General features: G+C 44.0%; 1 protein-coding gene across 1 annotated transcript in view; it reads right to left on the reverse strand.

Annotated features, from left to right (window-relative positions):
- Positions 1-4424: 4424 nt before the first annotated feature.
- Positions 4425-14475, reverse strand: part of pdpr (pyruvate dehydrogenase phosphatase regulatory subunit) — a 34084-nt gene continuing 24033 nt past the window's right edge. Inside the window, exons 9-18 of the mRNA XM_083794611.1 lie at positions 13660-13852; positions 12063-12187; positions 11088-11243; positions 9108-9241; positions 7908-8056; positions 7688-7800; positions 7460-7554; positions 6784-6873; positions 5820-6002; positions 4425-4834 (exon numbers count right to left, since the gene is read on the reverse strand). Coding sequence (XP_083650737.1) covers positions 4427-4834; positions 5820-6002; positions 6784-6873; positions 7460-7554; positions 7688-7800; positions 7908-8056; positions 9108-9241; positions 11088-11243; positions 12063-12187; positions 13660-13852 — 1646 coding nt within the window. The 3' untranslated portion in view covers positions 4425-4426. The remainder of the gene's footprint in view (positions 4835-5819; positions 6003-6783; positions 6874-7459; positions 7555-7687; positions 7801-7907; positions 8057-9107; positions 9242-11087; positions 11244-12062; positions 12188-13659; positions 13853-14475) is intronic.

Consider the following 14475-nt stretch of genomic DNA (forward strand, 5'->3'; position numbering starts at 1 on the left):
AGAATGACGTCAGGTTCAAATAAATTGTATCCTCTAAACAACATATCAATCATTTTATTATCTTCTTGAAGTGATGCTTGCAAAAACACAACGTACACATTATGGCGCAGTTAAACAGGGAGAAGGGCGCACAGCAGTATTGGTGAGGTGCTAATGGCCTTGGGCAGTAAACGGAAAAATAAGAAAAGCCACAATGCTGAATATTAATAAACAAGAATCCAACGTCTTGAGGGTATGACAGCCAGAAAACAACCTCAACATTTATAGGGGAGGAACACAGGTGAACTCCATTATGAGATTGCAACCTAGTCTTGGTTACTGCAAATATCAAGACAAGGTAAATTATTTATTTCCTTGGAACTAAAACTAGAACTGCCCTCTCCTGCACACATATTTCGAAATAATTATCGTGTTGTCAAAATAATTTAACAAGGTAATCTGGAAAAATATATTTAATTTAAATATAATCTATTACCATGTGTTACAATTCAAGACCCCACCCACTTTTTTCAGTATGCTCACAGGATTATTACAGGATAATGAATGTGTCAAGAAATCAGGAGCAACTGTGCTGCCAATTGAGAAAGGAGCAATCAGGGCCGCATTTACCCTCCCATGGGCCCCCGGGCTAGACAACATTTCAGGGTTTCACTGGGCTGACAGACACTATGCAGCCTGCCATGCACAGCGACATTGGCAGGGGTTTCCACAGCTACCCCACAACACAGCGTCACTGACTGCAGTGCAGACAGCAGAGCAGAAGCTCTCAATGTTTTAACCATAATACTAAAAATGCAATAACACTAAACATAAATCTCACTTGAATTGGATTGCAAATCATTAAAAAAAAAAAGTCAAGAGTTTGACTTGTGCAGTTTTGTGAAGACCTAATTATGAAAACAATATTTTTGGTATCAAGCTGTCATTTCATGTCATGACAATATTGAATATCTTTAAGGATATTTTCCATCATTCTAGTTATTATGGAGAAACATCCAACACTGCATATCTTTGTCTATATGAATTATATTCTGGTTGGTTGGCAGCTCATTAATCTACATTTAATAAAAGCAACATCAAACCAATGTACTGTTCTAATCCTATTGAAAATAAATGAAATGATCAAAACTATCCAACCGAATGGATCTGTGGCGTTACTGAGACTGGCTAGCTCATCTGGAACTTCTGGATGCCAGATGATACAGTATAAGGTAAAATAATAATGATAATGTTTATAAAGAAAAACATGTGGTTCTTGACAGGTGATTTTGTATATTTGCTATACAAAAATTCTTCCCTTTAATCACCTGTTGATGAACATCTCCCACTTCTTTATATCTTGACTCTGGGACAGAATACGACAGCAATGCCAGCGACAACACCACAGTCATACTGCCATACTCCATGGCCAAGAAAGATACAGTACATGAAACTCAAGATGTGTACGCACACGCACACACACACGCACACGCACACGCACACGCGCACGCACACACCCCATGTTGTGGACTCAGTCAACAGTGCAAATCTCCCTCAAACTGAACCATCACAAAACATAAATAATGAGGATTATTTACTTTACAACAACCTTCATACATTTAACAGAGTGACAAGATGGAAGATTGAGAGATGTTGGTGATCCGACGTTCCCCCTCGAGGGCAGAAACAAGCGTACTGTATGTTGTAATGATGAATTGTGTGGCGCGGTCAGTGGAACGTTTCCTCAGACCAATATAGAAGCCTCGAGGTTGGAGACATTGACTTGGGACGAGAGAGGATCACAGGTTTGAATCTCCTCAGGGATTACTGTGAAGATGCCCTTGGGCAAGGCACTTAAATCTTCAAATCCTTCAGTCAAGCTGCTCAGTGACCAACTGTATAGGACACAGAGACTGTTGTAGGCAGCCCCCAGTAGCCAACATAACGTTGGTTGTTGTAGGCAGCCCCCAGTAGCCAACATAATGTTGGTTGTTGTAGGCAGCCCCCAGTAGCCAACATAACGTTGGTTGTTGTAGGCAGCCCCCAGTAGCCAACATAATGTTGGTTGTTGTAGGCAGCCCCCAGTAGCCAACATGTTGGTTGTTGTAGGCAGCCTCCAGTAGCCAACATAATGTTGGTTGTTGTAGGCAGCCCCCAGTAGCCAACATAATGTTGGTTGTTGTAGGCAGCCCCCAGTAGCCAACATGTTGGTTGTTCTAGGCAGCCCCCAGTAGCCAACATAATGATGGTTGTTGTAGACAGCCCCCAGTAGCCAACATGTTGGTTGTTCTAGGCAGCCCCCAGTAGCCAACATAATGATGGTTGTTGTAGGCAGCCCCCAGTAGCCAACATGTTGGTTGTTCTAGGCAGCCCCCAGTAGCCAACATAATGTTGGTTGTTCTAGGCAGCCCCCAGTAGCCAACATGTTGGTTGTTGTAGGCAGCCTCCAGTAACCAACATACTGTTGGTTGTTGTAGGCAGCCTCCAGTAGCCAACATAACGTTGGTTGTTGTAGGCAGCCCCCAGTAGCCAACATAATGTTGGTTGTTGTAGGCAGCCCCCAGTAGCCAACATAATGTTGGTTGTTCTAGGCAGCCCCCAGTAGCCAACATAATGTTGGTTGTTGTAGGCAGCCTCCAGGAGCCAACATAATGTTGGTTGTTGTAGGCAGCCCCCAGTAGCCAACATAATGTTGGTTGTTCTAGGCAGCCCCCAGTAGCCAACATGTTGGTTGTTGTAGGCAGCCTCCAGTAGCCAACATAATGTTGGTTGTTGTAGGCAGCCTCCAGTAGCCAACATAATGTTGGTTGTTGTAGGCAGCCCCCAGTAGCCAACATAATGTTGGTTGTTGTAGGCAGCCCCCAGTAGCCAACATAACGTTGGTTGTTCTAGGTATAGCTTCCAGAAGCCAGCAGAAATACCCACCGCTAGATAAAGTTTAAAAAAGGTGTCAACTAGGGCATTAACGACTTGAGATTTTTCCCAGTCGACTTGTCGGACAGTAATTTATCGATAAGTCGAATTATCGTTTCTGGCGGCGGGGGGGGGGGGGGGGGGGGGGGGGGCGGACGCGGACGCGGACGCGCGGGGGGGGGGGGGGGGGGGGGATTTAACAGGGGCGGGTGGAGCTGCCGCGCGCTCAAATACGGAGCATGTCAAACATAGCACTGCGCATTCAGTGGCCTCTCCAATATGACACAGTCACAGTGCATGTATCATCTATATCAGAGGTTCCCAAACACCGGTGCCGGTCCGCGGGACACGTGTACGCAAGAGGGGAATTCTACGTTTTGCGTCGTTTAAAAATGTCCAATCTTTGTATCTTTGGCAGCAGCAGAGTAGGCTATTTTGTGACGATAGCATTAATGAAACCAAACGCTACACGCGGTTCCGGTACAGGATTATTATTTCATGTGAATCATGTCAAAATGAAAAGATGATGTTATCCAGGTAAAGTAGTGGTATTGGCACACAGCGCAGCAGCAGCACCGAGAACACAATGAGAGATATGACATTATTATTCTCCTCCTCCTCCTCCTCCTCCTCCACAACTCGATAACGTTCTCATTTGTTACTCATTTTCTGAGCCATGCAAATAAACAACAACCCGCACTGACCGGAGACGGAGAGGTTCATGTGCGCTGCGCGTAAAGCTTAGCCAGAAACAGACAGTCATTGCGTCAGCATGCATGTAGCCTCGGGAACCCAGACGTTATATTTCCAGCACGGAGGTGAGGGGGATATCGTTTGGGGGTAACGTTTGCGTGCTTCTATCTGTTACTTCTCTGACACAGCGCAGTTCAAACAGACTTCAGCCAGTCTCAATAGTGGGACACCGCGCGCTGAGAGCCACATAGCCTACACAGCTGCATTTGGTTTTTAATTAAGGGCGCGTTCTGAATGCAATGAAAAAAGGGGAGAAAAAAAAAAAAAAAAAAGCTCAACTTTCGACTCGCGCTGCTGCGAGTCGACTCGTGACTCGTTTATCGATAAATCGATAAATCGATTTTTTGATGAATGCCCTAGTGTCAACATAGATTTATTTTTTACAGTAACAGACACAGCAGGAGAATTTAAATATTGCACTTAGAAGAGAAAAAAATAATAATAATCACACTTGTGCGAAGTGAGGGGCGCTCTTATGATCATACATCATCATACATCACATTCCGTGCTCAGCCAATCAGCTGAGCACCTTCCGTGCTCGTACAGACAGACACAAAGCTGTGCATAGCCCCTCAAAAAATGGGAAGCAGCCCTGTGGCAGTTAAGTTGTTGTGGGACATGGGTGATTGTGCATTGTTGCATTTGCTGGAGGCCTAGTGGTGGGACGACATGTTGTGCACTGAGCAATGAAGGATTCAAAGGGAAACTTGAGAAAGAGACGATAAAATTAAGTGCAGTGCGACGGTGAGAGGAGCGGATTGTCTACAGAATGCCCTCCTTTTCATTTCCCCTGGAAGTTGCTGAGCTCCAGGTCGTCCTTGCGACGTTTCTGCTGGACGAACATTGAGCTGAACGGATACAGCTTGGCCTTGGCCGGGTACCGCTGGCCCGCGATGTCCACCTCGTACTCCCCGCGGTTGATGAAGTCGGGCGTGATGGGCGTGGGGACCCCGTCGGGGCCCGGCGGCAGCGATATGAAGCCCAGGCACACGTGCCGCTCCAGGGTGTAGCTGTAGGCGCTGCTGGTGGTGTTGCCCGCCAGCTGGCCGTTGCGGTAGATGGGCTCGCCCCACCAGGGCCATAGGTCCAGCTCTGTGTCGTGGTCCTCCAGTACCATCATGGCGAAGCGACGGAACACCCCGTTCTGGCGCTGCTGCAACAGGGCCTCCCGACCCACGAAGTCTGTGTCCTGATGGAGGGAGGGAGGAACAGAGCTTCACAATCGGCTCATTCACAACGTCTGACTATAGAATCTAATGGGATATATTCTATATATTCTCGGACGCAATGAAATCCTTTTTGGCCACTTGTCTTGAACCCTATAATATATATATATATATATATATTTAATCGACTAGAATAAGGGATAATATATGAAGTCTGTATATGAAGTATATTATACTTCATATACAGACTTCATATATTATCCCTTATTCTAGTCGATTAAATGGCAATATCAAGTTATCTTTAGTTCAAACTTCAATCCACACATCGTGCATACTGTAACATACACCTTACAGTTATTTACCTCAATGTAAGCTTTGATTATTGTTTAATGTCTAATGTACAGTCTAATGTCTTCATGTTCTGCAAAATGCTGTTACTATGGTCTAATTTACCACAAACGAGCCATTACAAACTACTAATGTACAGAAAAGAAGTGGAAGTTCAAATATAATTTGAACCTCACATACTGCAACATGTGATTCTGCTTCAGACATAATGATCTCTAACCGGTCGGAATTTCTGACCTATCATAACCAGTATCAGAACTAATTAGATGCCAGCAGTATCAGAACTAATTAGATGCCAGCAGTATCAGAACTAATGGGATGCCAGCAGTATCAGAACTAATTAGATGCCAGCAGTATCAGAACTAATTAGATGCGAGCAGTATCAGAACTAATGGGATGCCAGCAGTATCAGAACTAATTAGATGCGAGCAGTATCAGAACTAATGGGATGCCAGCAGTATCAGAACTAATTAGATGCGAGCAGTATCAGAACTAATGGGATGCCAGCAGTATCAGAACTAATTAGATGCGAGCAGTATCAGAACTAATGGGATGCCAGCAGTATCAGAACTAATGGGATGCGAGCAGTATCAGAACTAATGGGATGCCAGCAGTATCAGAACTAATGGGATGCCAGCAGTATCAGTGTTTTCGACAGACCTTGTCAAATTTGACCCTGAACTCTCGTCCACACTCCAGCGGGGTGGTGAAGGCGTCCAGGTCTTGACCCCAGAAGGCGAAGAACCTCTCGATGCGGAGACTCCGCAGGGCGTAGTAACCAGAGTTACGGATGCCATACTTCTGTCCCACAGACATCACCTCGTTGTACACGTGTAGGGCGTACTGTTGGAGCAATTGCAAAGATAACGATACACTGAGCAGTGTTGTTTTTGTCGACTAAAATAAGACGAAAAATGTTCGTCGACTACCTTTATTCACTGACGAAAACTAAATGGAAACTAAATATACTGACAATTTCGTCAACAAATAAAAACTAGACTAAAATGGGACTAGTGGACAAGAGATCCAGTATAAGTCATTTTACAACTTGGTTGCATGCTGAAAATAGCAGATCTACAAGCCCACAACGAGAGCTTGTAGATCGGCTATTTTCAGCAAGTGTAAAATCATCCATTATGACGGCATCAAGGCCCACCTAAACACATTTTAGTCGACTAAATCACCTGTACATTTAGTCGAACTAAAATCTTATGACATTTAGTCGACTAAAACTAGACTAAACACTAAAACATTCCAGGTGACTACAATGTGACTAAAACTAAATGAAGTTTCATTCCAAAGACTATGACTAAACTAAAATAGAAATTTGCTGCCAAAAACAACACTGCAATACAGTGATATATAATAATACAAGTGTAAGATATAAACGGGATGGACAAAGAGAGAGAGAGAGAGAGAGAGACGAGCATAGATATGAAGAGACAGAAGGGCAGACAGACAGAGTCGGAGAGAGAGAAACATTGAGAGAAAAGAAAGAAAGAGGCGGGAGACAAAAGAGCGAGAGAGACGGAGGCAGAGAGAAAAATATCAACAGGCTCTGGGGACATTCCTAAATACTGCATGCGTCCTGTCCTGTCCAGTGTACTGTACGTGAGTGACCCACCTCTATAGGGATGTAGAGCATGAAGCCAGGTTCTCCTGTATGAGTCATACTCATCACTCTGATACCATTAGCATAGCCCACACTCATCTCCTGTTGATAAGAAACACAAAGGCTGAGCAACACTGGCTACCAAAACTACAACTACTATTAGTGGTAGTAGTAATATTAGTAGTAGTATTAGTAGTAGTGATTGATTGAAGTGTCATGCTTCTGAAGAAGCCCAGCCCATATGGACTTACGGGACACTTTTTTACAGTTTACATAAACAATGAACAATGACAATGAATAGTAGTAGTAGTAATATTAAGAGATTAAAATAGGGTGCATTTTGCATCCCAAAATGCAGTTTATAGTTAAGGGACGCAATAAAACAAGGACCTCTGCATCCAGGGATGCACTACTGTACTGTACAGTAAAAAATAATACACACACTAGCTCTAGTTATAAATATGATTTCTTCTTCTGTTTTCTACATGAATATAACCACATTAAAACCATACAAAATGAAATGGGAGTTAAAATGCTGCAATTTGTAAAAATGACAAAATATGACTCCTAACGTCGCTGAAGTGGGACTCATAAAATGTCCCTGGGACTCATCTAAAAGACCATCCCTGCATCCCGGGACTCATTACACTGAAAACCTATTTACATCACTGTATTCCATAGTCCTTACCTTGCAGAACATGGAGGGGAAGTGGTCGGGAGTCATGGAGACATAGGACAGCTCAGCCAGTACGTCCATAGCACGGGGACCAATCAGATTTAGAGCTACAGAGTGGAGAGGGTTTTACTCAGAGTTAGTTTGTGCTGTACAATTAGTAATGCAGCTTTACGCTCAACTAGTAACACGAGTAATGTCGGTTCTGTGTGCTTCAGTATATAAACAATGTTTTGTGCTAACCAGTATACTTCCAGCTAACGTCCTCTAGGTGGAGCTGTGGGTCATTGGGCATGTGTCGTTTGATCCAGGACCAACAGTGGACCTGCTGGTCTGTCGGAGAGATGATGAAGAAGCTGCCGAAGAAGAAGAAGAAGAAATAAACAAGACAAGGAAAGATGACGGTTTCGGGAAAAAACACAACAGAGGAACTCCTTGTTTTGGGGGGGGGGGGATGTCGGACCTGTTCTTGCTGACCCGGACGACGCTGCAGTCATTCTCGTAGCCTCCCCTCTCGTTGAGCATGCCTGTGTGAACGATGTGTCCCACGGGGACATCCAGGTCATTGGAGCAGAGGTTCTGCAACACTTCCAGTGCCTGGTCTCCTGTGGACTTGAGTAAAAAAAAAACAGGTACAGAGAATGAGGACCACAACACTGCGGCCCTCAGACTTCCCCTTGCTTAAGCCTTTCAAACAAAGACAAGTCGGCATCCGAGCAGCATGGCAAATTCTTTTACATTCACTTTCACCGTCAGTTGCAAAAAGTAACTACAAAAGTGAGCTCCTTGTAAGCGGATATGTCCACCAGGCTGGGTTGCCTGGCCAGGGCGGTGCAGCCGCGGTAAATAGATAGTTTGAACAACGTTTGTGACACCCTCTAAACGAAAGTGAAAGCACCTTTGGAGCAGTGTTGTTTTCGTCGACTAAAACTATGACAAGAAATGTCCGTCGACTACCTATTTCCACTGAGGAAAACTAAATGGAAACTAAGCTATGATTACTAAAACTAAATATACTGACAATTTTGTCAACAAATACAAACTAGACTAAAATGTTAGGAAGGGACTAGTGGACAAGAGATCCAGTATAAGACATTTTACACTTTGGTTGCATGCTGAAAATAGGCGATCTACAAGCTCACAACGCAACGTGTTGTGAGCTTTACTAAACGCTTTTCTAAACGCCTTATCCCTAAACTTCTTTGCTTTTTTTTACTATTTTGCTAAACATTTTTGAATACCCGGTAGTTAAAATGGCCAGTCGACAAGCTCACAACGTCAATGTAGATTGGCTGGTTGAACTATTCAAAAATGTTTCGCAAAATAGTAAAAAAAAAAAAAGGCAAAGAAGTTTAGGGATTAGGGGTTTAGCGCTGAGGAAAATGGAGCCCTATGACTAAAACTAAAACTGAAATTTGCTGCCAAAACAACACTGCTTTGGAGGTGGGCAATGCTCACTAGAGAGGCCCCTCAACATGCGACTGCAATGTGGATGTTGTGTTTATGATAAACAGTATGTAAAGGAATCAATTCCAGTCATGCACAGAAAATGGCAGATCTACAAGTGCACAACACGTCGTGTTTACCGACGCCGGCATGCAACTAAGTATATATAGATCATGCTCATACTGTTGGAAGAACAAGTGTTCACAGTTTCACTCACAGTCAGTTCAAACTTAGTGAAGGAGGACATGTCGATGATGCACACAGCCTCCTTGCAACACTTCACCTCTGCCCCCACAATGTCAAACCAGTCAGGCTTGTAGAAGGTCTTACTCTGGTCCAAGGAGAGCAGATCTAAAAGCACACACACACACACACACACACACACACACACACACACAAATGAAGTCCGTGCTTTCGGGACAGTCGTTGCTTTCTGCCATTTGTCATGCATTCTATCAGCTTTTGAACGTGGTAGACAGGGGAATACATTACGGTTACAGTCTCTGTTTAGGGTACTGCCATACATCCTAGTTGAGTTACGTTTGGTGATTTCAGCATCTTTGTTATAAGTGAGTGGTACATACAGTAAGAGTAAGACAAGACAGCCTCATTATTACAATAGCTTTGCACTCGCCATGATGGACTCGATCCCTTTTTAAACTGACTCAGCAACAATTTACAATTTAGGCATTTAGCAGAGGCTCTTAATCCAAAGCGATTTACATTAAAGGTATATTCAGTGATTTCACTTAATTCAAATATCACTTATTTTTTTGTTTTGTTGTGATAATCCTCCCTACTATAGAGTGTGCTGACCATATAAGGAGTTCCTCCCTGTCCCCAGTTAACCCCTGGGGGTCAAAAAACCTTAGGTTTCGTTTTTGACTCTCTATCCTGATTGGACGAAAGGCTGGGTCCCACAGCCAAAAACGAAACCTAAGGTTTTTTGAGTGAAATCACTGAATATACCTTTAAGCAAGAACAAAAAGCATGGCAATACATTATACATACAAAGTAGTTATCATGAATGAGTGGGGCGGCGGTGGCTCAGGGGTAGAGTGCCTGGATGGCAACCGTAAGGTTGCCAGTTCGAACCCGGGCTCCCCCAGAGTTACTGTCGAAGTGTCCTTGAGCAAGACACTGAACCCCTAATTGCTCCCGATGTGCTAGTTGGTGCCTTGCATGGTTTCCGCTGCCATCGGTGTATGAATGGGTGAATGTAATGCACAATCTCTGTAAAGCGCCTTGGATAAAGGCGCTATATAAATGCACCATTTTATTTACCATGAATCATATGTACCGGTAACAGTGGAATATTTATAAAATGAACCTATGCATATATAAACTATATAGTGCTATGTTTACATACAATGCTATATAAGTCTACATAAACTGCCATCTAAGTCTACATAAAATGCCATCTAAGTCTACATAAAATGCCATCTAAGTCTACATAAAATGCTATCTAAGTTACATAAGTTGAGCCTTTGCATACGCCTGTAGGAGGTCGAGGCTAGGGCAAGTACTACGGAAGGTGCTACGGGCTAAGATGGAGTCTGAAGAGGTGCGTTTTCAGACTGCGGCGGAAGACTGGGAGTGAATCTGTAGTTGTATGGGAAGTGCATTCCATAGTTTTGGAGCCAGAAGTGAGAAGAGTTTGGGACGTGTGGAGCGTTGTCCCGGCGTTTTTAGCGAGGGGACTTGCAGCTTCCCTGCGTTGGCTGATCTGAGCACTCGGGAGGGTTTGAATAGGGTGCTAAACTGCTAGGTATGGGGGAGCCATACCTTCGGTTGCTTTGAATGCCAGCATCAGAGTTTTGTTGAGCCCATGGAGGAAGCGGAGAAGGGTGACATGTGAGAATTTTGGCTGGCTGAAGCCACAAACCCCAGTGTAAATTAATAAAAATGTGCAAATTAACCTTGGGCAGACAACCGTAAATAATATTTACTAATAACATTAAATAATGTTAACAATTAGCTTTAGTGATAATATTTTTGCCGGGCACTGGATGCGTAGGTCCTCCTGGAGAGGGCTCTGAGTGCATCGTCCAGTTGGAAGCCATTCCTGTGTGGCTTCCTGATGAACGAAGACATGGTTTCGTGTGCCTCACTTCACACAACTGTGATTTGTTTTTCTTCTCAGTGCAACATGTACAGTAAACGCTCCTGCTGTGTGTGTTACTGTAATCTGTGGTACCTTTCCCAGCAGGGACAAAGTATTTGGCCCTCTCAAAGCCATGCTTCTCCATCCAGCGGGCTCCCTGCATGTCCAGCCTGTCGTACAGCGGACTGGTCCTCAGCTGACGACCCGTCTGGAAGTCCCAGCGAGGAACCTTCAGCTCATAGAGCAGGGCTGGGCAAAGGGAGAGAAGTAGAGTCAAAGACACCGACTGCACCACTTTGTAAACATGGTGTATACACCATGTACTGTATGTCCAAATAAACATATACAATCTGCATTCGTTGATGGATACATTGTCAATAGATACCGGTACATACTATCAACAAAGGTATCTATCTATCTATCTATCTATCTATCTATCTATCTATCTATCTATCTATCTATCTATCTATCTATCTATCGACTGATGGATAGATTGATATAGATTTGTCTATACATACATTTGATAGGATAGATATATAGAAAACAAAGATTATATCAATGTACACAAATAAAGGGAAATGGCAGATTTCTCATGAGTATGACTTCCAATACTTTTGATTGATTTTGATTGATTGTTTATTTCTGTGTCCTGCACACAATGTGCCCAACCCTCAACAATTGCATTTACAGCATGTTTACATTTCATACTTCATGCATTTACAGCATTTTTACATTACATAAAATTCATTATATTACAACTCAGATTTATACAGAGTACTCTCTTCTTTCCCAACAAATAAAATCTTCCGCAACAAAAGTCCCTTTGGCAAAGCATATCTCCATTTTTACATAGTCATTTAGTCCAATATTAACCCATTCTGGACGGGAACCCCTTTTGGTGTTTTAACTAAGCATTATGTTATACTACAAGCTCATAGCGCGCCACCGGAATATATTATATTCTTTCAGATGACTTTTTTCCTTTTTTTTTTGACGACTCTAAATGGGTTAAACCCGCACGGAGGTCTTGCAAAATGACAGCAAAGGTCAAAGGTCGCAATCACTCACGCATGACCTCCATGACCCGGTGTCTGAGGAAGGTGCGACTGCTCTGCAGGTTCCCGAAGCGCTTGATGTCCAGCGGCCACACGTTGGCCGTGGGGTAGCCAAAGGTCATCCACTCTGCCAGGTACCTGGTGACAAATACAATATTAAATGTTGCCACAGTGTCTTCTCTGGATTCTGACTGGAAAACAGGTTTGAATTGTCAAATGAGCACAGAACAACCCACCCAGAAAAGGAGGAAAAATCAGATCCGTCTGAAGTGAGTGGTGCTGTACTGTACTGTACTGTACTGTACTGTACTGTACTGTACTGTACTGTACTGTACTGTACTGTACTGTACTGTACTGTACTGTACAAGCTCTCCTCCTTGGCCTCTGTCTGTGTGTTAGGCTGCACAACAGTGACACTTGGTGGTGACAATATGCTACTTCCGTGCTCTGACAGGGACGGACACAGACTAGAGCCCTGCAAGCCCGTCGGGTATTATGCAGCGCAGCTGTACACACACACACACACACACAGTCACACACCGAGTACTAAGTAAGTAGGCCTAGGCTACGGCTCTCTGACAGAATTCATTTCAGGAGATCAGCAATAAAAACGAATTAAATACTGCGGGAGCATTATTACCAGTACCACACTAAACAAAGTTGGATTTGTACATTGCCGAAACTGCAGATACATAACGTAAGTGTTCTTACTTCTTATTATTGTCCGTCTGGGTTTTATAATGCAGCGTGAGTCTGCGATAGCCGATCTGCAAGCTCACAACGCGTTGCGCTGATTGACAGTGCACGTGCAGCAGCTACTATATAAAAATATAATTAAGTAGGCAAATATTTAGTGTGACGTCTGTGTGTTATTGACTTCTTGTTCCTTAACCCATTCTGACCGGGCACCCATTTTGGTGTTAGCATCATGTTATGCTTTAGCTATTTAAAAATAGCAGATCTACAAGCTCATATCGCGCCACCGAGTGGCGCGATACGAGCTTGTAGGTCTGCTATTTTTGAAAAATCGAAGAGCGACTGACATTTTTTGAATCTGATCTCAGGTCAGAATGGGTTCATCAGACCAGTGTGTGTCCGGCGGAAACCTCGTATGAATCTGATCTCAGGTCAGAATGGGTTAATGTGGGTTTATCAGAGCGATATAGTGCAGCTGTGAGTAGCTGCTGCTGCTGCGTCCGTGCAACAAATGTGCACCAATAAAGCGGCCGCGGCGCGCATGCTATAGAAATAGCGTAATAAAAAAATTAAAAATGTCGGGCTTTTGGGCCGGGCCCGGGCCTATTCTGGACTTGACCAACGGGCTTAGGGCCGGGCGGGCCCTTAACTCCACAGGTCCGGGCCGGGCACATGCCCATATTTTAGGCCCGTGCAGGGCTCTAACACAGACACACACACACACACACACACACACACACACACACACACACACACACACACACACACACACACTCACATAGCTGTCTATAGGAGTGTTTGCAGTTTGCACCACTCAAAAAGATAGGAGTGTTGCTTGGTTTGGTCATAACACAAAGACAAACAAAAACAAAAGCGAAAGCCAGAGAGAACCAAGAAGCCCAATTAATTCTCACTTTCCAGCTCCACCGGCGAAGGCCATGCCAGAGGAGTTCATCCCCGCCAGGACGTAGTAGCCATGGATGCCCGGCGTCTCGCCCATCAGACAGCGCATGTCTGGGGTGAACGACTCGGGACAGTTGACGAGCTGGTGAATCTCTGCCGTCTCCAGACTGGGCATCCTCCTCAGCAAAGCACTCAGCATGGGCTCTGCAGGAAACACACACACACAGAGATTATTATTATTTTATTAGGTTTGCAAATACAGTACATGCTGACTTGTGCCAATACGGTTATGATTCATGACACGCATGTGCACATAGGCTACATATCATCTTATTTTCATGGTGATGGCAAAAAAGGGCCTTTCAAAACAGGAAGCGAGGAACGCACACGTTGTTGCCTGGATCAACGAGAGGTCTGATACAGGGCTTCTAAAGACGATGCAAGGGTAAATAAAAAAGCAAAACAGTATCCAGGTCTGGTGAGTCTGTGCACGAAACTAGCACGTGCGCAAAAAAAATCACGTAACTACGTTTGCGTTGTCGCTATAGAGCGTCGCAGTCCCGCCCCCCTTTCAGAACGACGAGTAACCCAGGAAATGACTCTCCATTCATTTTCTCCATAGGCTTTTCAAAAAGTATTTATTTAAAGACGGTTACGCCGCGGACAAAGCCAACTCGGATCGTGACAAATCATGACAATAATTGCAATGTTTTGGGCCTATCAAATAATTTGTAAGAAGAAAAACTAAACAAATAGTGTTGTATCCTGCCTTTACATGATACAGTATATTTTCCTATTTCTCAGCTCCTTTTGTCTTTTTGTTTAGT

This window comes from Protomyctophum parallelum, assembly GCF_964188405.1.
Source record: "Protomyctophum parallelum genome assembly, chromosome: 2".
Taxonomy (NCBI): domain Eukaryota; kingdom Metazoa; phylum Chordata; class Actinopteri; order Myctophiformes; family Myctophidae; genus Protomyctophum; species Protomyctophum parallelum.